Below are 26,238 nucleotides of genomic sequence, written 5' to 3' on the forward strand. Positions count from 1 at the left end.
GTGAGGTTCCATGCTTAGTGATGTGGTGGAGGATGTAATGAGGTGACTGCTGTGAGGTGCCGTGCGGTGTGATGTATGTAGTGAGGTGATGTGATGGTGACTACTGTGAGGTATGATGTGCAGTGCCGTCCAGTGTGATGTGGTGGAGGATGTAGTGAGGTAACTGCTGTGCGGTGTGATGGTGGAGGATGATGTGAGGTGTGATGTATGTAGTGATATGACTACTGTGCGGTGTGATTTGAGATGCTGTGCGGTGTGATGTGGTGGAGGATGTAGTGAGGAGACTACTGTGCAGTGTGATGTATGTAGTGAGGTGCCCTACGTTGTGATGTGAGGTGACTACTGTGCGGTGTGATGTATGCAGTGTGATGTATGTAGTGAGGTGTTCGGTGTGATGTGTTGGAGGATGTAATGAGGTGATGTGATGTATGTAGTGAGGCGTCTACTGTGAGATGCTGTGCAGTGTGATGTATGTAGTGAGGTGACTGTGAGGTGCAGTGTGATGTGACTGCTGTGTGATGTGATGTATATAGTGAGGTGACTGTGAAGTGCGGTGTGATGTGACTACTGTGCAGTGTGATGTATGTAGTGAGGTGTGCGGTGTGATGTGTTGTTGGATGTAATCAGGTGTGATGTGTTGGGACTGTGAGGTGCGGTGTGATGTGTTGGATGTAGTGAGGTGCAGTGTGATGTGACTGCTGTGTGATGTGATGTGGTGGAGGATGTAATGAGGTGATGTGATGTATGTAGTGAGGTGACTACTGTGAGGTGCCGTGCAGTGTGATGTATGTAGTGAGGTGCCCTACGTTGTGATGTGATGTGACTACTGTGCAGTGTGATGTATGTAGTGAGGTGTGCGGTGTGATGTGTTGGAGGATGTAATCAGGTGTGATGTGTTGGATGTAGTGAGGTGCAGTGTGATGTGACTGCTGTGCAGTGTGATGTATGCAGTGAGGTGTGCAGTGTGATGTGGTGGAGGATGTAATCAGGTGTGATGTGGTGGATGTAGTGAGGTGACTGTGAGGTGCGGTGTGATGTGACTGCTGTGTGATGTGATGTATATAGTGAGGTGACTGTGAAGTGCGGTGTGATGTGATTGCTGTGCGGTGTGATGTATGCAGTGAGGTGTGCAGTGTGATGTGGTGGAGGATGTAATCAGGTGTGATGTGTTGGATGTAGTGAGGTGCAGTGTGATGTGACTGCTGTGCAGTGTGATGTATGCAGTGAGGTGTGCAGTGTGATGTGTTGGAGGATGTAATCAGGTGTGATGTGGTGGATGTAGTGAGGTGACTGTGAGGTGCGGTGTGATGTGACTGCTGTGTGATGTGATGTTCCGTGCTCGGTGACGCTGCAGTATCTCCGTCGCCCCCTCCTCCTCCTCCCGGGCCGGCGGTGAGGTGACGGGGGCCGCTGTAGCAGCTCCCAGCAGGGCGGACAGTAGAGCAGGTTTATGGTAATGAGCCTGCGGGGGGAGGAGGCCGGAGGAGCGGCAGCCTGTGAGGGGGTGGGAGCCATCTTGGAATCACTGGTAAAGTTACCGTGGGACGTGTAGGTGAAGTTGCGGAGAGCCGACATGCCGCCCCGCAGCCCGCGCTGACCGCCGCAGAGCCGGAGATGTGGGCGCTGTGCTTGTGTGTGCTCGGGCTGCTGCAGCCGGCGGACGGGCTGGACGGGCACCTGTACCCCGGGGCAGCGGTGAATGTGTCCCTGGGCTCGGACTGGACGTACCGGCTGCGGGGGGTGATGAGCGGGGATGCGGAGCAGACGGAGCAGGGGCGGCTCAGGCTGAGGAGCGGAGCCCGCTGCGATCGGCTGTCCCCGCTGGACGTGGAGATGCGGTCCCGGAGCCGGCGGACGGCGCTGAGCATCAGGCTGGATGTGCGGGCACACGGGCGGAGCTGCCAGCTTCAGCACCGGGCTGTGGACGTGGAGTACCCGGCGCCCCCGGGCATGTCGGGCTGTTTCCCGGAGCTCGTCAACCGGACTGCGGAGCTGCTGAGTGCCGTGCTGGGGGTCTCGGGCTGCGGGCTGCGGACATCGCACTGCGGGGACTCCTCGGCGCACCTGGCTTGCCGCTCCGCTGCCTCCCCTCGGGCGCTGCCGGTGCGGGTCAGGCTGCTGCCTTCTGCGAGGGCATCTGGGGGGCACACGAGGCTCAGGAGGAGCCCAAACAGCAGCCCGCAGTTCCAGCTGCACAACTACCAGGCGTCAGTGCCCGAGAACGAGCCTGCAGGAACCCGGGTGACCTCCCTGCGGGCCACCGACCAGGACCAGGGCGATGCGGGCCGGGTGGAGTACTACATGGAGGCTCTGTTCGACAGCCGGTCGGCCGACTACTTCCACATAGATGCCGAGACCGGGACTGTGACCACCACCCAGCCTCTGGACCGGGAGACAAAGGACACCCATGTCTTTAAGGTGACCGCCACCGACTTCGGTTCTCCAAGGAGGTCAGCCATCACCTACCTGACAGTGACAGTAAGTGACACCAATGACCACGTCCCGGCGTTCGAGCAGTCGGAGTATAGGGAGAACATAAGGGAAAACTTGGAAGTGGGCTATGAAGTGATGACCATCAGGGCCACCGATGGGGATGCCCCCTCCAATGCCAACATGCTCTACAGACTGGTCAATGGTGATGGGGTGAATGCGGTGTTCGAGATAGACCCTCGATCTGGGGTAGTGAGGACTAGGGGGCAGGTGGATAGGGAGACCGTGGCTGACTACCAGCTCATAGTGGAGGCCAATGACCAGGGGAAGGACCCAGGCCCAAAAAGTGCCACAGCCACTGTGTACATCTACATAGAGGACGAGAACGACAACTACCCTCAGTTTACGGAGAAGCGATATATAGTGCAGGTCCCGGAGAACGTCAATCCCAACACCAAAATTCTGCAGGTCCAAGCCACTGACAAGGACAAGGGCAACAACGCCATGGTCCACTACAGCATTGTGAGTGGCAACATCAAAGGCCAGTTCTACATCCACTCATTCACCGGAGACATCGATGTTATTTACCCTCTGGACTTTGAGGCGGTCAGAGAATACTCATTAAGAATAAAAGCCCAAGATGGTGGCCGACCTCCGTTAATCAACACAACCGGCATGGTATCGGTGCAAGTGGTGGATGTTAATGACAATGCCCCTATCTTTGTTAGCACTCCGTTCCAGGCCACCGTCCTGGAGAACGTTCCCGTAGGCTACTCTGTCGTTCACATCCAAGCCAACGATGCCGATTCGGGAGAGAATTCTCGGATACAATACAGTTTAACGGACATACCTCCTAATTTCCCCTTTATTATCAACAACAACACTGGTTGGATTACTGTGTCTGCGGAGCTGGATAGGGAATCTGTGGAGTCCTATACTTTTGGGGTTGAGGCCCGAGATAATGGAGAACCAGTCATGAGTTCATCGGCCAGCGTGACCATTACTGTGCTGGATGTCAATGACAACAACCCCACCTTCACCGAGAAGGTCTACCAACTGAGGCTCAATGAAGATGCTGCTGTGGGGAGTAGTGTCCTCACCATGACCGCTGTGGACAGGGATGTCAATAGTGTGGTGACCTACCAGATCACTAGTGGCAACACCAGGAACCGTTTTGCCATTACTAGCCAGAGTGGGGGTGGGCTTATCACCTTAGCGCTACCCTTGGATTACAAGCAGGAGAGGCAGTATGTTCTTACGGTCACAGCCTCCGATGGCACTCGTTCCGACACTGTGCTGGTCTTCATCAACGTCACCGATGCCAATACCCACCGGCCAGTGTTCCAGAGCTCACATTACACAGTGAGTGTGAGTGAAGACAAACCCATAGGCACGTCCATAGTTACCATCAGTGCAACTGATGAAGACACAGGGGAGAATGCCAGGATAACATACATCATGGAGGATAACATTCCCCAATTTAAGATAGATCCTGATACTGGGACCATTACCTCCTTAATAGAGCTAGACTATGAGGACCAGGCATCGTATACCCTGGCTGTGACTGCTAAGGACAATGGCATTCCCCAGAAGTCTGATACCACTTACGTAGAGATACTAATTCTAGATGCCAATGACAATATGCCTCAGTTTTTACGGGACAGGTACCAGGGTGCTGTTTTTGAGGATGTACCAGTCTCCACCAGTGTGCTTCAGATTTCTGCCACAGACAGGGACTCTGGAATGAATGGGAGGGTCATGTATACATTTCAGGGAGGGGATGATGGAGACGGTGATTTTTACATTGAGCCCACCTCTGGTATTATTAGGACAAATCGTCGATTGGACAGGGAAAATGTACCCGTGTACAACCTCAAAGCCTTTGCAGTAGACCGGGGTAACCCACCTTTGAAAGCTCCTGTGGACATCCAGGTGACTGTTTTAGATATCAATGACAACCCTCCAGTGTTCGAGAAGGATGAGCTGGATATATTCGTAGAGGAGAACAGTCCGGTGGGCTCTGTCGTGGCCAGGATAACTGCTACAGACCCCGACGAAGGCACCAATGCCCAAATCATGTACCAGATAGTTGAAGGTAACAATCCAGAAGTCTTCCAGCTGGATCTTTTCAATGGAGACTTGACAGCTCTAGTGGACCTGGACTATGAAGTGAAGACCGAGTATGTCATTGTGGTTCAGGCCACCTCGGCACCATTGGTGAGCAGGGCTACCGTCCATGTGAAACTGCTGGACAAGAATGACAATGACCCCGTCTTACAGGACTTTGAAATTATTTTTAACAACTACGTAACCAATAAGTCCAACAGCTTCCCATCGGGAGTCATCGGGAAGATCCCAGCTTATGACCCTGATGTGACTGATACACTACACTATAGCTTTATCCAGGGCAACGAGCTAAATCTTCTGATCCTGGACCCGTCCACCGGAGACCTGAAGCTCAGTAGAGACCTGGACAACAACAGACCCCTGGAAGCCCTGATGAGAGTCTCTGTTACAGGTGGGTGTCTGTATGTGTCTAGCATGTAGATGACAGGTCCCGGTGATGTATGTAACAGGTGCCGCCGTCAGCCTGGAGGACCACCTGCTGGAGATCTCCAGCCTGTACCGTCTTGTCTGCCGGGAGGCTCCAGAAATGCTTTAGAGCTTATATACAATAGATGGATATTTCACAACTCCGTATTTGTATTGCATGCTGCATTTATTAGATGCAGGGTGTCACAATATGTGATGTGTTATTATACATACTGATGTATTCTGGATACAGGCAGGGCACGGCTTCTGTATTCACACGGCTGTTAGTATATTGCTGGCTATGATGTAGAACGCTACAGTAGCAGCGGGATTGTATTTTATGCTGCATCATTAGCGCTACACTGACTCGCTTTAATGGTGGCTGCTGCTTTAGTGTGTATGGTGGCACTCGATTATCAGATGTGCCTTAACGATCAATCACTGTATAATATTACAATAATGTAAATGATCCCTGTCCAGAATTTCCCATTGCCCAGGACCTCATAGATAGATCAGGTGTGTCGTAGCAAGGTATGTCTGCATGTATGATTCCTGACAGGTCATGTGTTATATTGGCTGTGTTCCCAGCATCCTCGGGTTGTTAGGACCTGGTCACGGGGTCCCTAAAGACAGTAGCAGCAAGAACTGTCACTCCAGGAGGCATGGCAAACCTCCTGGGGATATGGGTCGGGGCAGGAAAGCTGTCAGTAAATCACAGGCGGTGCAGACAATCCTAGAATTCTTCATGGAAGCTGGTGGAATACACGAATGTGTCCAGAAGCATTCTGCAGCCGGCTGGTAATGACGGCCGACGCTGCTGCTCAGGGCTCTGTCTCAATGACATTTTTGGAATTTCAGACGGCCACCCAGATGTAGTGTGAATGTAGTCTTAATTTGGGATTTAGATTGCCACTATGTAAATGAACAATATATATATATTCATATAGAGAGAGACCAGTAAAGACGCGGCACTATATGTACCTGTGAGTTGGTTTTACTGATCTGGGGATTTCATCTGTACTGTAACCTTGTAGGATCTGCTTGCTGGTAGCTCGTCGTGAGATCACTGTATTACCATGTGTATCCATCTATATATACTGCCAATATGTTCTATGGATGTAGATGTGTAAGCCATTAGCATTCTGTCTCCTCTTCGGTCTCCCAGATCAGAGATGTTGGACAGGTCTTATACATATTCCAGGAGTTCCAATACATTAGACACAACAGGTGGATATTATGTGTCTGCTGTAGGACCTCCTGTTACCTGCTGTGTAGGTTGTACTGAGATACCTTGGTACGCCATTGTCCCGATATTACTAATAAGCCTGTGATTGCACAGTCCACAATATAGGTTGTGTTATGACCCAAATAAATGCTTATCCCATGCAGTAAGTGGGCTGCTGACCTCATGCCCGGCTGTGGAGGATCTTATGTGAGTGCCAATAGTGGGCCAACCAAACCGTGGAAACCTTCTCACATTGTAGCGGATATACTCCACCCCCTGTACATTGTCCCCAGAGCCTGTCCGTTCAGTAATATGAGAAGGACCCAGTGTGCAATACTCTGCAGAAGTTTGGAAATGCCGTTTAAAAGAGTAAAATAGGAAGAAATGGTAAAGATTCTTGATGCTTTGTGATGTACATTGAGCTGAAAAACAAAACTAACACCGCTCAATCTTCCGATCGACTCTTGGAATCTGGAAATATACTGTCTGTATATGGTGGGTCAACCTTTTAAAGGGGTTGTTTGTGTTAAGGACACCCCTGTAACCAGGTTCCCCATGCCTTAATAATAAAAAACTCCTCAGTTATTCGCCAATCCCCGCTTCCCCCTTTGTCCTCCGGTTCCGGTCTGCTCTGTGAGGTCCCTTTTAGATTCTAAGCTGCAGCAGCCAATGACAGCGCTCAGCAATCATGGGTGGGCACTGTCATTGGCTGCCACAGCAGGTTTACGGGATGTCACGTCTACCTGTAAACAGACAGCAGAGACCTGAGCTGCTGGCGGAGTTTGAATGGGGGAGGGGAGTTACTGCTGATTTATTTTTTTGTTATTTTTTGAATTGTAAGTTATGGGGGATGCAGTGACATCATTTAAACAACCCCTTTAAGGGCTTAAAGGTATTCCTGCTGCAGTGTGTTTTCGTGTGCACAAATAGACTGTATTTGCGCACTCAAAAAACGCACAAAATCTCGTTGATCTTGTGCCTAAATGCACAGCAAATGTGCAGGTTTCATGCATATCTTGCAGATATTTTCTCCCGCCCATTGGTTTCGGAGGGCTTTTACAGCGTGTAATACGCACCAAGATGGGACATGAATGCACATCGCCTGAAAACATCCGCTCATGTGAACGGACTCATTGAATTCCATGAGTTCTATTCACTGCATGCAGTGCAGATCCGAGCCCTAAGTTTCTGTGGTTGGATACGTCTCCATTCCCGGTGGAGAAGCTCCCGGAGATATGTTTATCACACGGTGTGTAGTGTATATGCTATATTTCACTCTGCATGGAAGCATCGGTGATGGATACTACCCCGACCCATGTCTTGTTTCCACCGAGGTGAAAGTCATTATGGAGTCCTGGCAGAGGGGCGACCTTCCACCCCCATCCTCCCTCTTATCTGCAGACTAAACAGCTCCTGGAGGGTTCCTGCCGCTGACATGTTGGGACAGATCGCCCAGAACTAGTCTTTTGTATGATTGGATAAGGAAACTCTGTCTCACTTTACAGAGGTATCAGTCAAAACCAAGTTAATCACGAAACGCAATGCCGGCGTGTTCATTTCTTCCCTTCTCACACAATTGAGCAGATTTTTCATGGGAAAAGGAGCTTTTGGCAGCATTTGCCTCCTGACAGCAAGAAGACCTTGCTCTTCTGTATATGACGGCAAGGGTCCAGAGACGGCCCCCCCACCTCTGGCATGCAGACCTTATCTCTCTGGAAATGTTAGGACTTCTGGCTTGTGGAGACAGTTAATTCCCGCAGGGGGGGTGCAGACTTACCACACAGTACAAGATATGTGGGTGAGATGGAAATTCACAACTGTGGGGCAGATTTGGTGCAGACTTTCTGCCCCATGGGCACATACCCTTAGGGCAACTTTACATTGGCCGTAAACGCTGCGAAAATTCTGCATTTGCGGTACCAGCCGTGTGGGGGCGATTTCGGAGGTCTCGGAATGTGGACATTTTTTGCAACAATAAAGGCTGCAGATTCTCTTGCACCTTTAATTGCAGAGTGCGTTCTGAGGAACAGTTTGCGGAATTTCTTGCGTTTTTTATTTTAGTTTTTTTCTCCCCCGCAAACTTCAATTGCACAATTACACCTTCTGTATGTTAGAAATCCACAAGAACTATTCCGCAGAATGTCCTTCATTCCGCAGCAAAAAGCTTTTCCACGGTGGAATTTAATCCTTTAGTTTTGAAGTAAATATGCGCAACTTTTAACAGATGCAGAATTGAAACCTCATAGGGATAACGCTGTGACGCAGAAATGTCCGCACGGACTGATTCCGTCTCGCATGAATGGTCCCTTACACTATATTAAGGACAGAGCCGTTAGCTGGTGCTGTGAGCGCAGGCCGTCATTCACAAAGGGCTTGATGGCAGAATGTGGAGTAAGATTGTGTAGAAGGTCACGAATATTCGCTGTGTTGGCGGTTTTCAAGGTAGTAGTTCTGTAGGTCTGGGGGTGATTGTAGTAATTGTCCAGGGCAACAAGAGAATGCTTATCCTTGAGGAGTATTGATCGTTACTTACGTTCTTCTTAGGGCGGCTTCGTAGAGGCATACACGTTTTTGCACCTGCTTCCGCACAACGCATTTGCACCATGAATAAGGCACTTTTGCTCGTATATTGGCACTTTTTATTGTACTTTTTTGCTCATGCTGGGCATGTTCACATGGGTGCTGGACACTCCCCAGACTTAACTTAAAAGGTTATTTAGCCTAATGAGGTCCAGATGTGTTTTTTTTCCCCTCCGCGGTTTTGTGCTGTGTTCCACGCATCCCGTTGCGTATTGCGTGCGCAGTAGACTTGGAACAATTTGGTGTGCACAAAAAAAAGGGAAATGAGAATGAACTGATATCAATGGGTTCTATTCTATGCATACTGCGCATGCAAGTACATCCATATGAAGGCTGCAGCGGAATCCGACCCTGTGACCGCCGTCATCAAATCTGTGCTGCGGATGTGCCAGCCGGTGCACATGTAAAGTACAGATAATGCCACGCCATTGCTAGGCGATGACGCCGATCTTGCAACCTTTCCGCAATGATGATTGCGGAAGGGTCGCGGGGCGGACGACTTCAGTGGAAGCCGTCCGCACGGAAGCTGCACAGAATCGCAGCATGCTCACAATCGATTTCCACTTATATGATCTTACGGCTCCAAAATAAAGCGTGTAGGGAGGGAAGAGCTCGCACATACGGCTCAGAGAGAGGGGCCAGAGACGGACTGCGAATATGCCTTGTTTAATGCTCCCTTCCTGCAAACTCCAGCATTTGCTCTAACTTGATGAATGTCAGTGCGGTTCAAGCATTTTTCATAGAATTTTTTTTTATTTTCCTAACCTTTAAAACCTGCATTTTTGTCCTGCTGGTTCTCGAGCCCCATAGAGGAGCCCAACGCCGTACCTAGAGCGTGCAATGTTTTGGGGAAAAAAGACATTTAGGTTATTTGCCTTTATAAACTTTAAAGTAGCATTTGGGTAAAAAAAAAATCTTACAAAAAATGCTGCAAACGGTGTGTGAATCCAGCGTTCTCATGTTTGTGGAGCCTGACTTGTAGCCTTGGAATGCCAGGAGAATGTGTTCACCGAGCAGTTTAATCCCGTCTTCTACAGTTTGTCAGCTTATTTTACTTGCAGTTTATCCCCGTGATTTGTTAGTTGTTCTATCTGGAGGATTCGTGTGGAGCCTGATGCTGCCACGAGAACGCCCGGCCCCGGTGGATGGACCTGGCTCGTGCAGGGACCTACTGGCTCTACTTAGTGTTACTGTAGACATAAAGCAGGGGAGCTGCCCCTGTAGAGGTCTCATGGGGTGGAAGACACTAGACTTGGCAGCGTTTCTCCTTGTTCCCTAAAACTTTACAATTATCTAAAGGTTTCAGCAAGAAACTGTATGAGTGCCATCCCTTCTTCCACTGCAGTTGTCACTCAGCTTTCCTACAGTCCTGACTGGCAATGCTATCTAGTGACACAGGGATGAGGAGATCTAGGCATGGATCTCTGTATGGCTTGGTGGGTTGGACATCGTAGAGTCAGGAAAGCAGGATGACAACCCCTGCGGGAGCTGTATTGGTGGACGTATCCGTTGTTGGCTTCGGATTTGTTCACATCAGCGTTCGCGGACCAGGAAACGGCACCCATTGGCCAAACAGTCCCGCCTTGTGACAGAACTGTTAACTATAATGGGGTCCGTTCGATTTCCAGACAGAAGTCCAGCATTTTGCTGGAATTTACAGGGTGAAATAATGCAATTTGTTGTGCTATTTAGTTCTGTTTTCTATCTGAAATTGGCAACTGACATTCCAGACTGAACCTCTGATGCCCGTGTGAACGAGCCCTACGTGTAATTGTTGGGAGCGGACAACGGTGTGGTTGATGGAATGGCCATACATACATTTACATGAGTTATTATTGGGTTATAACGCTCTAGCTGCTCATGTGATAGATGGCAGTACTTGTCAGAGAACCTCCCTATCCCATGAAGTTTTATTGGGTATTTTCTGTAGCTCTTGGATACTGTAGACTGGGGATAAAGTGCTTCGCCCCGTGTGCTGTTAGTCAGCGGAATGTAAGAACCGGTCGCTCCTGTAATCTGGGTGACAAGATATTTCAGTGTAGTAATCCCTTCAGCCATAACCTGATTTCACCTGAGACTTTAAAGGAAGCAAGTTCCTACGAGCCAATCGTGCTATCCCCTCCAGACAAAACTACTGTGTGAGGCGGCACACAACGTGTGGAAGGGTAGCCAAATGGGCAGCTTGCATGTCTGTTCTATGGGGGACGGATATTGGCAGAGTCCACGATCACCAATATACAACCCTCCATGCAGCTTCTGTGGCTTCCTGGGGTTTACTAAGCTGGTTGTGTTTATAACTTCTCCCTAGAAGACTATGATTGGGAGGCGGATGGAGATTTGTTGGTAAACATCCTAATTGATAGCTGTGCCATTGTGATAAAACCGAAAAAAAAAGTTTGGTAAGGTGTTAGCCAGCAGAACAAAGTGTGATGTAGGGGAAACCAAGGAATCTTGTAGATATGATACCTTTTAATGGCTAACAAAAATACATGATGTTATAGCGAGCTTTCGGATCTTCTATTGAGCCTGACGAAGGGTCCATGGAAGCTCTGAAAGCTCGCTGTAACATCATGTATTTTTGTTAGCCATTAAAAGGTATCCTATCTGCAATATTATTTGGTTTCTCTTGCTGGGAACAATCACCTTATGATAAAGTAAATACTAATGTGTTGTGGTCCAATCATTGTTACTGTTTCGGACTGTTGTGTTTTGTGTTTATGGATGAAATATTGTTAAAGAAATGGGCGCATATAGTAATGTTTATACTTCCCATTACCATATTAGGTGTGAAATGCCTTCTTTGCGTTGTGTATCGGGGCTCTCATTAGCATATTTGTAGGTTTTCGGAGGATCCTTGGGCTGCCGGTAGTGTAGTGTGTTGGGATGGGTGAACCGCTTCGTCCTGAGCTGACACAGTATACCTGTGACTATATAGTGGGCATGTAGGGCTCGGCTCACATCTGTTCACAGCCTCAGTCACTGAGGTCCTCTACAGTACCGGACAGAGTAGTCTACTAGTCCCATTCTAGTCAGTGTGCTGCACCTGACACTGCTAGGATGGACGCGTCAGGAAGTGGGTGCTGTTCTGCTCCTCAGCGCTAACGTGTTGGAGCTCTTAGAAGAAAGGAGCCTGTAACTATGACAACCTTCTTTTAGATTTTGGTATCTGTACAATGCCCTGTAGAAGATAAAGTAATGGGCATGACTGCATCTTCTAAGTGCCCCACCAAATGCAGCATGTTCGATCCGGTCCTTGTACATGGAGCAAGAAATCGTTGGAATAAGTAAATGATGACCTTGTCATTTTCTTTAAAATGCTGTTAGTTTACACAAACAAATAATCCTTAATGTTTTTTTTACCATTCGTTAACTCGCACCATTATTAGTCTTTCAGCGGGCTGTTCAAGGGAATAGGAACGACTGACTCATCAATGTCCAGATCTACTTTAAGTAGTGCTCTATACATGTGCTGCTACTAATAAAATGTAAGTTTCTCCTAAACTACTGCACAGTTGCATGCAGCAGACATATCACTCTAATCAGTGTGACTGTCACCACCTTATACTGCCATCAAAGAGGGGTGCAAAAAGATGGTGCTAGTCTCTCTAGGCTATGCTCACATCAGTATTATTTATCCATTATTCATGGATTCCCTTTTTTTTTTCAAAACAAAAAATACTGATCCCCAGCTGATGCAAACTAAGGCTGGGGTCACATGGGACGTATTCCTGGCGGAAATCTCGCAGATTGGCCGCAGCAAAAAAATGCAAGATTTCCGCCTGGAAAGCGCTGCTTCAAAACCCACTTTTCCGTTGCAGCCGGTGCTCCCATAGAGGAGAACGCAGCTGCAACGTAAAAAACTGACATGCTGCGGCTGGAGAATCCGCACTGCAGTGCCGGCTTCTGCTGGCTTTGCCGCGACTGATTCTGCAGCAAGTGCCCTCCATAGCATGCCATGGAAAAGTGCTTTTTCCTGCATACGAGCGGAAATCAATTGCGATTTTTCCACTTGTGGAAGAAAAATTGCAGCACGCTCTATTTTAGTGCTGTGTCTGCATGGACAGCTCCTATTAAAGTCAATGGAAGCCGTCCGACCCGTGGCAGGTCACGGATTCTGCATCATGATTCTGAAATCAATAAAAGCATTATATCACGGTGTTCAAAACGCTGCGGTAATTACGGTAAAAAGCGCCTGTGTGAGAGTGGCCTTAGGATGGAAACAAAAAAACTGGGTGCTGGTGTGAACATTTATATAATGTAGTTTATATAATATATATATATATATATATATATATATATATATATAATGTAATACCAAAATATAATGTAGCTGCTCAAACTGAACTTGGCTCCGCCCCTCCCATTGCAAATAGTGGCAAGGGGTGGAGAGGAGCTCAGTGCACTGCTCCCGGCTCTTCCAGTTTCCTCCCCTTGCAGAGAGGGACTCCGTATATCGGCTGGGCGTGAATACCCAGCCGATATACGATCGTCTGAATCTGCCCTCTAGTAGCGCCACACGCAGCCACAATTCATTTAGCAAAATGACAGATGGACGGAAATGTTACAAACCCAATTATTGCCAATGGGGTCCATCTTGGCGCCTTTCTGTTCCATTCAGTCAGGCGTTACAGTTTTCCTGCTCCCTGAATAGCGCCAATGTGAATGAGCCCTTACTCCGTGGTTCATACATGACTTTGTTGCCATCACATCAAAGAACAGTGAAATCTGACAGTTTCCGTAATCCACTTCATTAAATCGTGGCCCGTTTTATTGTATCATGTTAAATTGCTGGAATTCTTGTTGTCTTTTCCTCCACAAATGTGCAGAATGACCCGATATCCTCTCCCCAGTGCAGGACGGAGCCGGTCACAGGGGTCAATTAGACTTTCTGGCATCGGAAACGGTTTCATGTAATCTGTGTATCTCAGTGATTGGATGCTCGGACTTAAAGGAAATGATAGCGGTACTGTAACTATTGTGTTGGGTAATATATAATAAACGCGGGTGATCACATATGAGAATGATAGTCGCTGTGATATAATAGTTCACATTTGGTGTAAATCCTAGAACCTGTACTTGGGGCAATAATGCTTCTAAATGAGCATCCTGAATGCCAACTATGGTGTTGCCCGCAGGTAGAAATGGTGTAACGGGTGAAAAAATACTCTACGCTTCAGGATCCACTAAAGAAGATAAGTTACCATTTTTATTGTCTAGTCAGTTAGAATGTTCATGAAGAAGCCGCCCAAGAAGTAGTCTGTTGGCTAGCAGGGCTGGTAAAGGCTGTGACTGTTCTGGGCTCTCTCTTCACATAGTAATGCTGACGGCACCCAAAGAACAACTCTGGGGATGGGATTTCCCTGCAGCGGCTCCTGATCACTCACTTATGGAACAGATGTATATTAGTGTATGGTATGTGGATGCTCACCATGCACTCTCCTACATTGGCTATATGGGTGGAGCGGTCCATTCTGTGTATATCTTCTGCATGGCATTTCACACACTGCAGTTGATAAAACTGATACTTTGTACATTTTGGTTACATTGTTGTTTTCTCCTCATATGTGAGTATCCAGCAGTCAAATAAGTAGTGTCAAAGGGGTATTCCCCAATAACTCTTAATACCTATCCATAGGATCCGTGAGGGTTTCATCAAGAACCCCCCCCCCCCCCCCCACAATCCTGAGAACTGGGGTCTCCTGTCCCCCTTGTCTCCCCCCCCCCCACACAGTGAGGAGGAGATTGAGTGAAGCTATGGATGAGCATGTGCGGTGCCGCTCCATTCATCTTCCGTGGAACTAACGAAGACGTCCCAGCGCTTACATTTGGCTATTTCCGTCAGCCGCATTGAAATGAATTGTGCGGCACCACACATGCTCGGCTGCTGCTGCATTCATTCTCCTCTCGGGGGGTGTGGTGAGCCTGCAGTGCAGAAGAGAGGGGCCACAGAACCCCTGGTCGCAGGATTGGTGGAGGACACAGTGGTGAGACCCACACCAATCAGACTTTTATTCTAAGGTTGGATATAAAAGACCATTTTGGGAACACCTCTGTAAATGCACGTGAATGTGTTCGAGTGTTCGCGTGTCCGATATTTATGTAATTAAACCAAACCATTAACAGATATGTCTGCTAATAAGGCCTGCGTCACACGGGCGTCAAAATCACATGAGATTTGTGCGTTGTGAGACGCACAAATATGAACCCCATGCTTTTGAATGGGGTTATACACATGAGCGATCCTTTTTTTTTTCTTTTCTACATGCGATGCAGGAAACAAATCGCAGTATGTTCTATCTTGTCCATGCACTCGCATCACAGCGCCCATTGCTACCAGTAGGGCTAGCGGCAGCAGCGTCGGCCCCATTGAAAGCAATGGGAGAAACTCCACGACCCTTGGCTGCGGCTGTGACAGCAGCACCGAAGGATCCCTGAATTAATTCGCATCCATGGGGATTTCACATGTTGGGGAGCGCTATATGGGGGCAGGATTCACCGCCCCTTATTGCCTACACTAGTGTGAAGTTACTTCTGTTTTTTTCTCTCCTCGCTGGCTTCTGTCGCCGCTCTTCGCCTGTATCATTCATAACCGCGTCCAGACCGAAACCTGAACCGCAAACTTCCATTGATGATGCCTGCTCGGGCTGCGGCCAGTAGGCTTCCATGTCAGCAGCTGCTGCAAATGATGGAAACCCAATGGCCTTCATTAGTGGAAGCCTATGCTCTGTCCAGGTCTTCTGGCAGTATGGGGATGACCTGTGGCTCATACAGAGAAGTCTACTAATAGGTGAAGTTAGTGGTAAGCCGGTCTAATGTGATGTTTGTGCAGTGCTGTAGAATATGTAGGTATAGTGGAAAGAAAGCTATCGTAATGTCAATAATTAATATTTATCTCCAGTTTCTATAGCACCATCAGACTTCGCAGGGTGTACACCGGTTCTAGTCCCTCTCCTCACCCCTGGACAGGCCAGTGTAGTGGACAAGTCAGGTTTGGTACGCTAATTTGCAACACAGATTTTTTTTCTATATTTTTCTAGAATGCCTTAGGCTACATTCACATGGGTGACAACCTTGCACAGGTTTTGTGGGTTGCGAGACGTACAAAACGCACACGGATATGAAGCTATTTCACAGCAGTGATGCGAGGAGTTTTTGAACGAAAAAAATCTCCCATCCACGTGTAAAACGCTATAAAGCGGCACCGATGAGTCCACCGCGGCAGAAGAAGAGTTCGGTATGTGCTGCTTAACAAAGGGGAAAAGCGTTGCCTTTTAAACCTTAAAATGGGTCCTTTGATTTGCGCTGCAGTCCCTGGCTCACCTGAGCTCCTCTCCTCCGCTCCACGGCCCTTTGTGTCCAGGCCTGATAGATAGCAGGGTTTATTCACTCTTGTCTTCCTCCTGGCACTCCTCCTTACTGGCACTGCCAGCTCTGTTACCTAATCCCACTGAGAGCCGTGTCTCACAAGTACATACCCGGCCAATGATTGAGAGAACGACCGATATTTCATTCACCATCTCTGATATTTGTGTATGGGCAGCGGAGTACTGGCAGGGCTACATATCCTATCCCAGATGCCACGCTGTGTACAAGGTAACATCATTACATGGGGAGATTGGGCTGCATCCACACACACCATTTAGCAGTTCTTACAGGATTTTTTAATGTTAATTTTTTTCTTGCAGCCTGATGTTACTTTAACGGCGCAGAGCGTGTTATGCCGCGATTTTGCACGCAGGAGAATCCCACCTGTGAAATGCGGAGAATAGAACCCATTAATTTCACTGGATTTATTCTCACTTCCTGTTTTTGCAACAGCGAGCAAAAAAAAAAGGCAGGACCTCCTCTATCTTGTGCGTATTGGCGCACCAAGGAGGCCCATAGAGGTCTATGGGAGGTGCGCAAACACGCACGTCTCCCCACACAAATATGCGATACATGCATACGACAATGGACGACTGAACACTTATTCTTTTTCTTCAGATGGATCCAAATGTATCCTTTCCAATGGACACGTTTGGTAGGGACATCCATTATGATAAAAGCGATATGTCAACACATACATTTTGTGGTGATTGTTAATGTTCACAGCTGCTACTCTTCAGGGCAGGAAGGGATCCAGATGTGGGCATTGAGCAGAGCCTGTCCTATGTCTGCCCATAGCACATGCATACTGACCTCTTGTTCCAGGTCTTTTTATATATATATATATATATATATATATATATATATATATAGCATGCGGGTCACAGGTGCTGGCCATTTATTAATCTATATATCCAATGAGGGCGGCAGTTGTTGCATGCTGACATGGCGGCTGTCTGTCTGTTCTTGGGCTGCTGCTCATTAAATCTGCAGGGTAATTTGACAGGCTGATTTGCTTTCGGAAAGCAATGTAGTCAATTATTAACCATCACCCAACAATTTCTTACTTGCCCCTCTGACATAAAACGTCAATGCAAGCTGCAGATCTCTTAGGAATGTCTGCATGAAGCTGCGGCGTAGCAGCAACCACGTGGCAGTAAGGCCGCTCCCACAGGGCACTTGTAAAAACACCATTTTCGACCGCGTTTGACAGCGTTTTTAACGCAGCCCATTATTGCTATAGGTGATGTGGTGCGTCAAAAATGTGCTGAATGCACGAAAATAGAACATAGAGCCTGCGTTTTAGAGCACATTAGAACGCTTCGCTAAAACAATCGTCTGAGAAGCCCCATTGAAATGAAGGGAGGCTCAGTACAGCATTTTAGGGGATGCTTGAGAGTGGCCCTAATGCTTGCAGTGTGTGCGCCGAGATACCATGGATTGTATTAGACACAATGGATATATGTGGGAATCGATCAATGTACTTTCCTTGACTCCATTCATCATGTATTATGCTTGAGTACATTGCACACGTAATACGCAATTAAATTACACTTGTGTGAATCCGATCTATGTTGAATTTATATGACACGATTTGCAGAAAATTAGGCCCAATGTCCACGGGCGGATTTGAATTGCAGAATCTGTGCGGGACACCCAAATGCTATTTTACGTTTATTAATAAATTAGGCTTGTGTGATCTGTGGAGGTGGAGAAATCCAGAAGTTTGACAATACAGATAGTCCCTGACTTGTGAACATTCGAGTTACGAACTTCACAAGATGCAAACAATCTGTCCTGCCCAGTATGATGTAAGGCTATGGCTTGATAGAAGCCTGTCCGGTCAGATAGGCACTCTGCATAGGCAGCCCTGGGGCCTTTCAGAAGGCCCCGGCTGCCTAGCAACTGCACAGCGTCCCGCGATCTTATCACGGGACAATATACGGGCCCCTGAACACCGGTTGCCGGCTGTTTCTTACAGCGGACACCTGGCAGCAGCAGTTCTGTCGGGGCTCATCGGACCTGCTGCCGCCGGGTGTCCACTGTAAGAAACAGCCAGCACCCCACGTATGGAGCGGGACCCATCCGCGATCCTGCTCTATACAAACATTTGTTCGAACATACGAACAAATGTACTTGCAAACAGGTTCCTGGAACCCCTGCAAGTAGGGGACCATCTGTACCCTTGTTGTTCTACTTCTCACTTTCTAGAATAGATCGCCTGATGGGTACTCCATCTATGCTTCCTTATGTCCGTAGAGTGGCATATCTACCGCAAACGGTCTGATCGCTCTCCGCCTTACTTGTCATTGATTATGAGTCGTGACGGATTTGGTTTGGAGAGTTTGGAGGTTAAATCCCATTTGGTTGAATCTGCTTGATGGTAATGCTAGAACAGGGGGGGCTCTATTAGAATTGTTTCAGATTAATATTGGTTCTTCCTCACTGTCTGTAGTGTAGGTACTTATGTGGCCATTATATACAGAAGATTAGCCTACATAAGCCTAAATCTCAGGATGTCATTAGGGCCCTTCAGTGACGAGCTTTAGATGCTGAGCATTTGTATATATATATATTCACCCACTAATCAGGTGGAAATCAATTGCCAACTTTGTCTGATGATCAGTGATATTTGAGGCTCCTCTGACACTGAATGAGTTAAAGGGATGCAGGACCAACACTTCCAAGTCAATGGAAGCCATCCGACTCCCAGCTCATCCGCAATTGACATTGAGGATACGCTGCGGTACCCGCGTCATCGCCTAACAGTGCGGGAAAAACAAATATATAAAAAAGAATCTGTACTGCGTGTGACCAACGGTGAGTGTCCGCGGTCCTCCGCAGAACAGCAAGAGCAGGTACGCGGGGGCGCTGGCCGGGGTCAGAGTCGGAATCCGCTGCGGGAAGTGGTTTAATATATGTATTGTATATTGAGTGCTGGCTGCATTGAGGTATTGTAGTAAAGTTAATGGGATTCAGAGAGGGTGAGGGAGAGAAGTGAGAAGGCGGAGAAGAGCTACATTGTTTTTTCCTTTGTATGTGTCTAAATATTTTTTGACTGGGGACGGAGGAGATTCTGATTTGTTTGAATCTAGTTGTGATCCGGGTCGGCTCACGAGGGTATACGGAAAATGCTGCAGCCAGCATGTCATTGCATAGGGCAGTGATTTTGGATTGCCCTTGACAGTGTACCCTTATGTACAATCTGACTTGTTCCTTTATTTTCTCTTGCCCACTCTGTCGCTTAGCAACGTTTTGTATAAACTTCATACATACACAATGTAATTACCTATGTATAGCGTTTATTACATGCCCATAGAGAGCAGTAGGGCTCTATCACGTGTAATACGGGCTAAAATAGAATATGCTCCGTTCTTTTTTCATTGTGCGTGTAATATGCGATGAAATGTGATTGTTCTCAGCAAGAGAAACGACGTAATCTTGTAGATATGATACCTTTTAATGGCTAACAAAAATACATGATGTAATAATAGCGAGCTTTCGTACCAACGCAGGGTACTTCTTCCGGCTTAAACGCTAAATCTGCTAACACGGTACCAGATCTTTGTTTTCATTATATGCGATGAAATTACGCTTGTGTGAGCCTGGCATTGTTTGGGTGGGATAGTGTTATGTTCCGTGTATATTATACTTATGCATGTATAAATGTCTAGAAATTAAGGTGTCATTGTATTCAGAATTGTAACTTCCGTAAAGATGATCTGATTGAAAAGAGTTAATATGGCTGGATATGAAGTAGATAAGGGCATTTCTTTCTGCTGCCCGGCTATGTACCAGGGGTCTCCTACAATGTTATGTAATGCTGGTTACTCAGGCCCCTCTCTGTGCGTATAGTATGTTGTTGGGCCGGTGGAGATGTAGCACTCTTCTGACAAGTAGCCCTGGGGATTGTGCGTTCTTCACACCGCGGTGGGTAAATAACACCAGGTGGTGGAGAAAGTGTAAGCTGAGGGGGATAAGGCCAGGAGGAGGGTGAGGCTTGTCATAGTACTAAGCAGATATGCAATCTGTCCAGAACTGGATTAAGACCCCATGGGGCTTTCCGCACAGCTGATAAAATGGCCAAGGGCCATGGCATGATAATGAAACAAATCTGTTTTACGCTAAATTGTCTAGATAACCACATTCATCCTGGCCAACGCACTGAATGAAACCTGATACAATATAAGATGATCTACAATTGTTGGCTTTGTTGCATTAGAAATCAGAATTGCATATGAAAGAGTTGAAAGCCTAAACTACCAAGGGGCTTCTCACACTGCACATGTAGGGTAGGTTTACCATACGTGCCAGGAAAGCTCATGGCACTAAAGATAAATAGATCCACAGACCCCCATGTACCCAAGGGAGGCCGTTGGCCTCCATTCTGCTGGTGTCCTTTAGGGTTAACATGGTTTTTAACTGCATGGAATAGTGCAGAATTCCTTACAGAAGCATCCAGTGATGAAAGCTGATAACACATGGTATACTTTTGCTTTGTTTTACTGTGATGGCCTGTGGGTAATGGATGCCACTAAGTGGAGCCTCTATGGGGAAAAATAATAAAATCCTAATAGGAGTTTGCTATAAGCCACCAGATATAACAGAATCCAAAGAAAATCTGTTACTTAGGCAAATAGGCGAGGCAGCTAATCACAATGACTTAAGGTGCATTTAGACACAACGATTATCGCTCAAAATTCACTAAAAAGCCGTCTTTTGAGTGATAATCGTTGTGTGTGACTGCACTGACATCGTGCAGCTTTCGTTAAGCAGTCGCTGATCGTTCTTTTTCAGCGTGCTGAGAGACAACGATGAGCCTCATCAGGGATTCACAGCGGGATACAGCTGATACTATTGTTTCAGCTGTATCCCGCTCCCTGATGACAGGCTGGGTATGAAGAACAGAGTGGTCCAGCTATGTTCTCCATACCCCGCTCAGAGCGCCCGGCTGTATAACGGCCAGGCGCTCCGAGCAGAGAACAGCTGGATGTTCGGGGCGCAGCAAAGAAGCATCAAAAAGCTGTAAGAAAAATTAAAACATGTAAAAAGTAGATGGCAGCAAAGGTTGAGACCGAGAGACCTGTTACCACAGAGAGTGAAACTAACCCTTACATGTTTATCAACCATATAAATGGCAAAATAGTGAAAGGGGTTGTCCGGGAGTGTGAAGATACTGAATTTTTAAAAAGTAATGAGGGAACAATTTTAGAGGGCAATGAGGAGAAAGCAAAACTGTCATATAGTTTCCCCCCCCCCCCCCCACAATATTCACAGAGGAAAATGAAATGCAGAGTGATAGAGTAAATTCTCCATTAAATGTCGCCAGTCTAATGGCCTGTTACCAGTGATGCTCCCTCCTAGGCCGTTACACCGGAGCGAGTATTGTTGGCATCGCTCAGAATAGAGGTGGAGCTGCCGGGGACTGTTCTCCCCCACCGCCTCCATTCACTGTAAGCAGACAGACAGCTCAGAAGTGAGCGACTGCTGTTTCTACAGAACGACTCGTCGTTCAGTCGCTGCGTGCATTTACACCCGACGATTATTGTTCAGATTGCCATGGCAGCACGGGAATCCAATGATTCTGAATAATAACCATGCTGTGTAAGAGGGCCATAATCCAGGAGAAAGTGCAGAGCCGTCTTACAAAGACTAAAACCGACAAATCCCCAGGTCCAGATGGCATTCATTCCCAGCTTCTAAGGGAATTAAAGCGGTTTTCCAGTCAAATACTATTGCTGACCTATCATCATGATAGGTCATCAATAGTTGATCGGTTGGGGTCCGCCACTCGGGACCCCGACCGATCAGCTGTGTGGGCGCAAGTTGTCAGTACTTCAATAACACAGAGGTTGAAGCGGAAGCCTGATTTCAATGAGAGTCGTGCCTGCAGTTACCAGCGCCGGCCACTACATGGGAGGTTGGCACGGAGGCTTCTGCTCCGACCTCTGTGTTGTGGCACTGACAGCTTGAGCCTGCACAGCTGATCCCAAGCGGCGGACCCCAATCGAGTGATTATTGATGACCTATCCTGATGATAGGTCCTCAATAGTATTTAACTGGAACACCCCTTTAAGTAATGTGATAGGTCATTATTATATTTAAAGAGCTGTTCAGTTGTATAGTATTGATGGCCCCTCCTCAGGTTAGGCCATCAGTAATAGGTCAGACCACAACCAATCAGCTGTTAGAAGCAGACAGCTCTGTTCTCTCTGCAGTGACCCGGCTTGGTATTACAAGCAAAGTTCCCATTGAATTCCCATCCAGGGCGGCCGCTACTTAGCCGTACTGTCCCGGTAGCGGTGCTTATGGTCTGAACTTGCAACAAGCACTTTGCATAAAGACCTTGTGAAGTGGCAGGATAGATGTAAGCTCAGTTTTGGGGTAGGATGGGCCAAATAGTTTTTCAGCTTTCGCCCGAAGCATCTTGAGTTTCGCCTGTGTGTTTCTTATGAAGTTGAGCGTTGCAAGGAGCAGGAAGTTAGAGGTGTGACGGTACTACACCAGTCAACTCCCAGAGGAATACAATTGTCAGACTAGCACCAGTATGTTTGCTTTTCTGTTCCTGTGGGCCTGGCACTGTATAGCTGCTCAAGTACCGGTCTTTGTCTGGATCCATTAAACAGTAACTTGAATGCGCTATTACTTCACCTTCTGTATGAGCACAGGCCGCTCCTTACCTGTTCTTGCAAACATTTTTAAGGATCGTGGCTAACAAAGCCTGCAAAATAAACAATGACTCCTACAGCGCAGGGACTTTATTCCTCTTTTGCTTACAGCGCTGTGACTTTGGGGTAGGATGTTAAAGGGAACGTCCTATTGTTTATGCTCCCTCACGTGGGCAGCATGAAGTAGTGGCGGACACCCCGATTCCAGCGGGCTGTCACTTATGGACTAATGTTTGGGACAACTTGCATGTTCATCCCAGAAATGACTGGTATGTCGGCACTACTCTTCATTAAAGGTAGTAAGACCATAGGATGTAATATCCAACTTCTCTTTTATTATATAGATTAAACAACAGCATGAGATAAGTATTTCAGGGTGTTCCCAGCCCCGGTTCTGTCCACCACTGCTATCACCAGCACTTTAGGGTCCATAGTCCTCCAGTCCAAGGAGTGATGTCCTACCCAGCTTCAATGATGAAGAGGTCCACCCCAAAGCGCGTATCTTATGCTGGTGTTTAATCTATTTAATAATAGAGAAGTTGAATATTACATCCTACTGTCTTACTACCTTTATTGGAGAGTGGCGCTGAGATACCAGTTTTTTTATTCCTTACACATCTAGCTTGCCCACCATTGGTGGGTCCATCTGGTTGGCAGCCCCTCCATCTCATTTTTGCAACTCTCTCTAAGGCTTTTGGGTTCTGGATATTCATTTGGTTTGCTCCCCCCTTTTCTTTCTCCCTCCATCCGAGAGGTGAGTCCTGATTATTCATGAGATGCCACTCCCTGCCCCTTTCTGCCTGCCGACATTGACCATTTTCTTGCTATGCAGCACTGTGGAAGGAACATGTAAGTTCTCCGAAACCACAAAACATTAGTCCGTAACTGATAGACTGTTGGAATCGGCAAGTCTGTCACTACTTCCTGCTGTCTCCGTGAAGGCAGCATACATATGGCACGTTCCCTTTAATGCTGAATGTTTAGTGCATAGTGGGTGTCCAGGATGCATGTTCATAGATAAGTGGGGCAGATAACTACCTCATTTGTCTGCACTTATTCACCTTACAGCAGATCTATTAGCTTACAGTGACCCTCCGATCCTGGCAAACAAAAATGGCCGCACTGCTTCTCTGACTAGCTGATGTACACTGCGTATTGTCTTAGACTAATGATACATACTATGCACAGCATGTTTCAGGGTAGTCAGGGAAGCAGTGCGGCCATCTTTGTTTGCCAGGATCGGAGGGCCTATGTTAGTACAGCTACAGGTCTGTACTCCTAGTGGCCAAACAGCGCAAGAATTCGCATAGGGCGCCATACATCTCCAATCAGTGAGGACTGTCAGACTATATGAGGAAACACATTATTTGGTAAGAGGAAAGGTTGAGAAACAGCAGAAAGGAGCGTTCTAAGAAAGTCTTCAGAGTTGTTATGTCTGGGTAATAAAAGTATCCAATAAAATAGGTATTTTCGGCTTGACAAGTCCACTTTGATATCCCGTGACCACAAGTATGTCTTACTTGTATACGGTTATGTTGGCTTTGAGAATCTGTATATTCTACAGTACGCTGTTCTTAGTGTCTTTGTAGTGAAGTGTAGCTGCCTTTCCATAATCAGCCGCTGTGTGTACATAGGGGCTATCGCTATTATATGACTTGGGGCCTTTTAGACGAGCCAATGATCCTGTGTACATAGGGGCTATCGCTATTATATGACTTGGGGCCTTTTAGACGAGCCAATGATCCTGTGTACATAGGGGCTATCGCTATTATATGACTTGGGGCCTTTTAGACGAGCCAATGATCCTGTGTACATAGGGGCTATCGCTATTATATGACTTGGGGCCTTTTAGACGAGCCAATGATCCTGTGTACATAGGGGCTATCGCTATTATATGACTTGGGGCCTTTTAGACGAGCCAATGATCGTTCGATCGATCGAATGACGTCACCATCAGCTCGTTTGCCCTCGTACAGCCTGTTCAGACAGGCAGATACATTGTTGGCTCCTTCACACCAATATGGTTCCATCTTTCAGGTTCGCTGTAGAAGTGACTGAGAAGGACTGAACGATTAGTGAACGACCAATGATGGCTTGTATCCCTGCATAAAATGAACATTGAATGAATGAGCGATTAGTGTTCGTTAGCGGTGTTTAGACCGAACAATTATCGTTCACTGTTGCTCATTTGAACAATTTTTTGAGTGATAATCATTTTGTCTAAAAGCACTTTTACAGGATCTTCTGTAGTTTCCAGCAGGCACTAGCCAGACATCACTAAAGGCCCATTTACATTGGACGAGTGTCGGGCAAACGATGCCCCACACTCGTCCCTGTATCTCCGCGCTCCATTGCTCCTGCACGGGAACTAGCACAGCTGCCTCGCACACGGAGCGGCCAGCAGGGGGCGGGGCAGTGCAGGAGATTTCTCTCCTCTCACTCCCCTGCCCCCTTCCATTGAGATAACACAGCGGCCGTTCACTACTGAACGGCGGCTGTTTAAACTGCACAATGAGCGATGAGCTTCATCACTCATCATTTATGCTGCATAAACGATCAGTAATGAAGCTCTTGGCTCACACTGCAGTTTCAATAGCGAACGGCCGCTGTGTTATGTGAATAGAGGGGGGTGGAGGAGCGAGAGGAGAGAAATCTCCTGCAATACCCCGCCCCCTACTGGCCGCTCCGTGACCCAGCCAGCTCTGCTAGCTCCCGTGCAGGAGCACAGGAGTGCGGGGATACAGGGACGAGTGTCGGGCATCGTTTGCCCAACACTCGTCCAGTGTAAATGGGGCTTCCTCTCTCTCCCACTCCCTCTCCCTCCTTTCTGGCAAGATGTCTATGAGCAGCATGAGTCACCACCCTCCTCCACTTCTTGTGTTCTGTCTTGTTATCCCCGTTACTAGAGACAGGCCATACTTGGCAACAAGCAGAGGACAGCAGATTCTAAGGAGGCCAATCATCTTGGCCAGCAGTTTAGAGGGGGTTTTAGCACAAAAAGCTCCTTTCTGGTAAATAAAGTGGATTGTACTTTTGATAAGTATCATATTGGCTATCATATAAGCACGAGTTGTCACAAAGTGCAGAGCCATGTAAATATACAGTCTATAATCTATAATACCCATAATCATATCTGCAGGTTATGCTTCCATATCACCAAAGGCAACTAAAAATAATGAAGTCCTTTGATTTGTAGCAACGTGCGGACCCAGCCGACCAGACAAAGGAAAAACTCCTGCTTTGTGATAACGAAGTAGATTATAGTCATACTGATTGGTATGTAATATACAGCCTATAGAAGTCAGCCATTGTGATGAGGTTAAAGTCTGGGTGATTCACGCAACCGAAGGAAGGCCCTGAACACTGTTTGTAGAGAGGAATGTTTAGACAGGGCTAGTTATAAGTGATATGTATTTACTTCTAATGTTCCTCAAAGCG

General features: G+C 47.3%; 1 protein-coding gene across 5 annotated transcripts in view; it reads left to right on the forward strand.

Moving 5' to 3' along the window:
• Positions 1 to 1,548: 1,548 nt before the first annotated feature.
• Positions 1,549 to 26,238, forward strand: part of CELSR1 (cadherin EGF LAG seven-pass G-type receptor 1) — a 156,986-nt gene continuing 132,296 nt past the window's right edge. For all 5 annotated transcript variants that reach the window (XM_066591892.1, XM_066591894.1, XM_066591895.1 and 2 more), the window contains exon 1: positions 1,549 to 4,948. In XM_066591892.1, the coding sequence (XP_066447989.1) occupies positions 1,615 to 4,948 (3,334 nt within the window). In that variant the 5' untranslated portion in view covers positions 1,549 to 1,614. The remainder of the gene's footprint in view (positions 4,949 to 26,238) is intronic.

This window comes from Eleutherodactylus coqui, chromosome 2 (genome assembly GCF_035609145.1).
Source record: "Eleutherodactylus coqui strain aEleCoq1 chromosome 2, aEleCoq1.hap1, whole genome shotgun sequence".
NCBI classification, from domain to species: domain Eukaryota; kingdom Metazoa; phylum Chordata; class Amphibia; order Anura; family Eleutherodactylidae; genus Eleutherodactylus; species Eleutherodactylus coqui.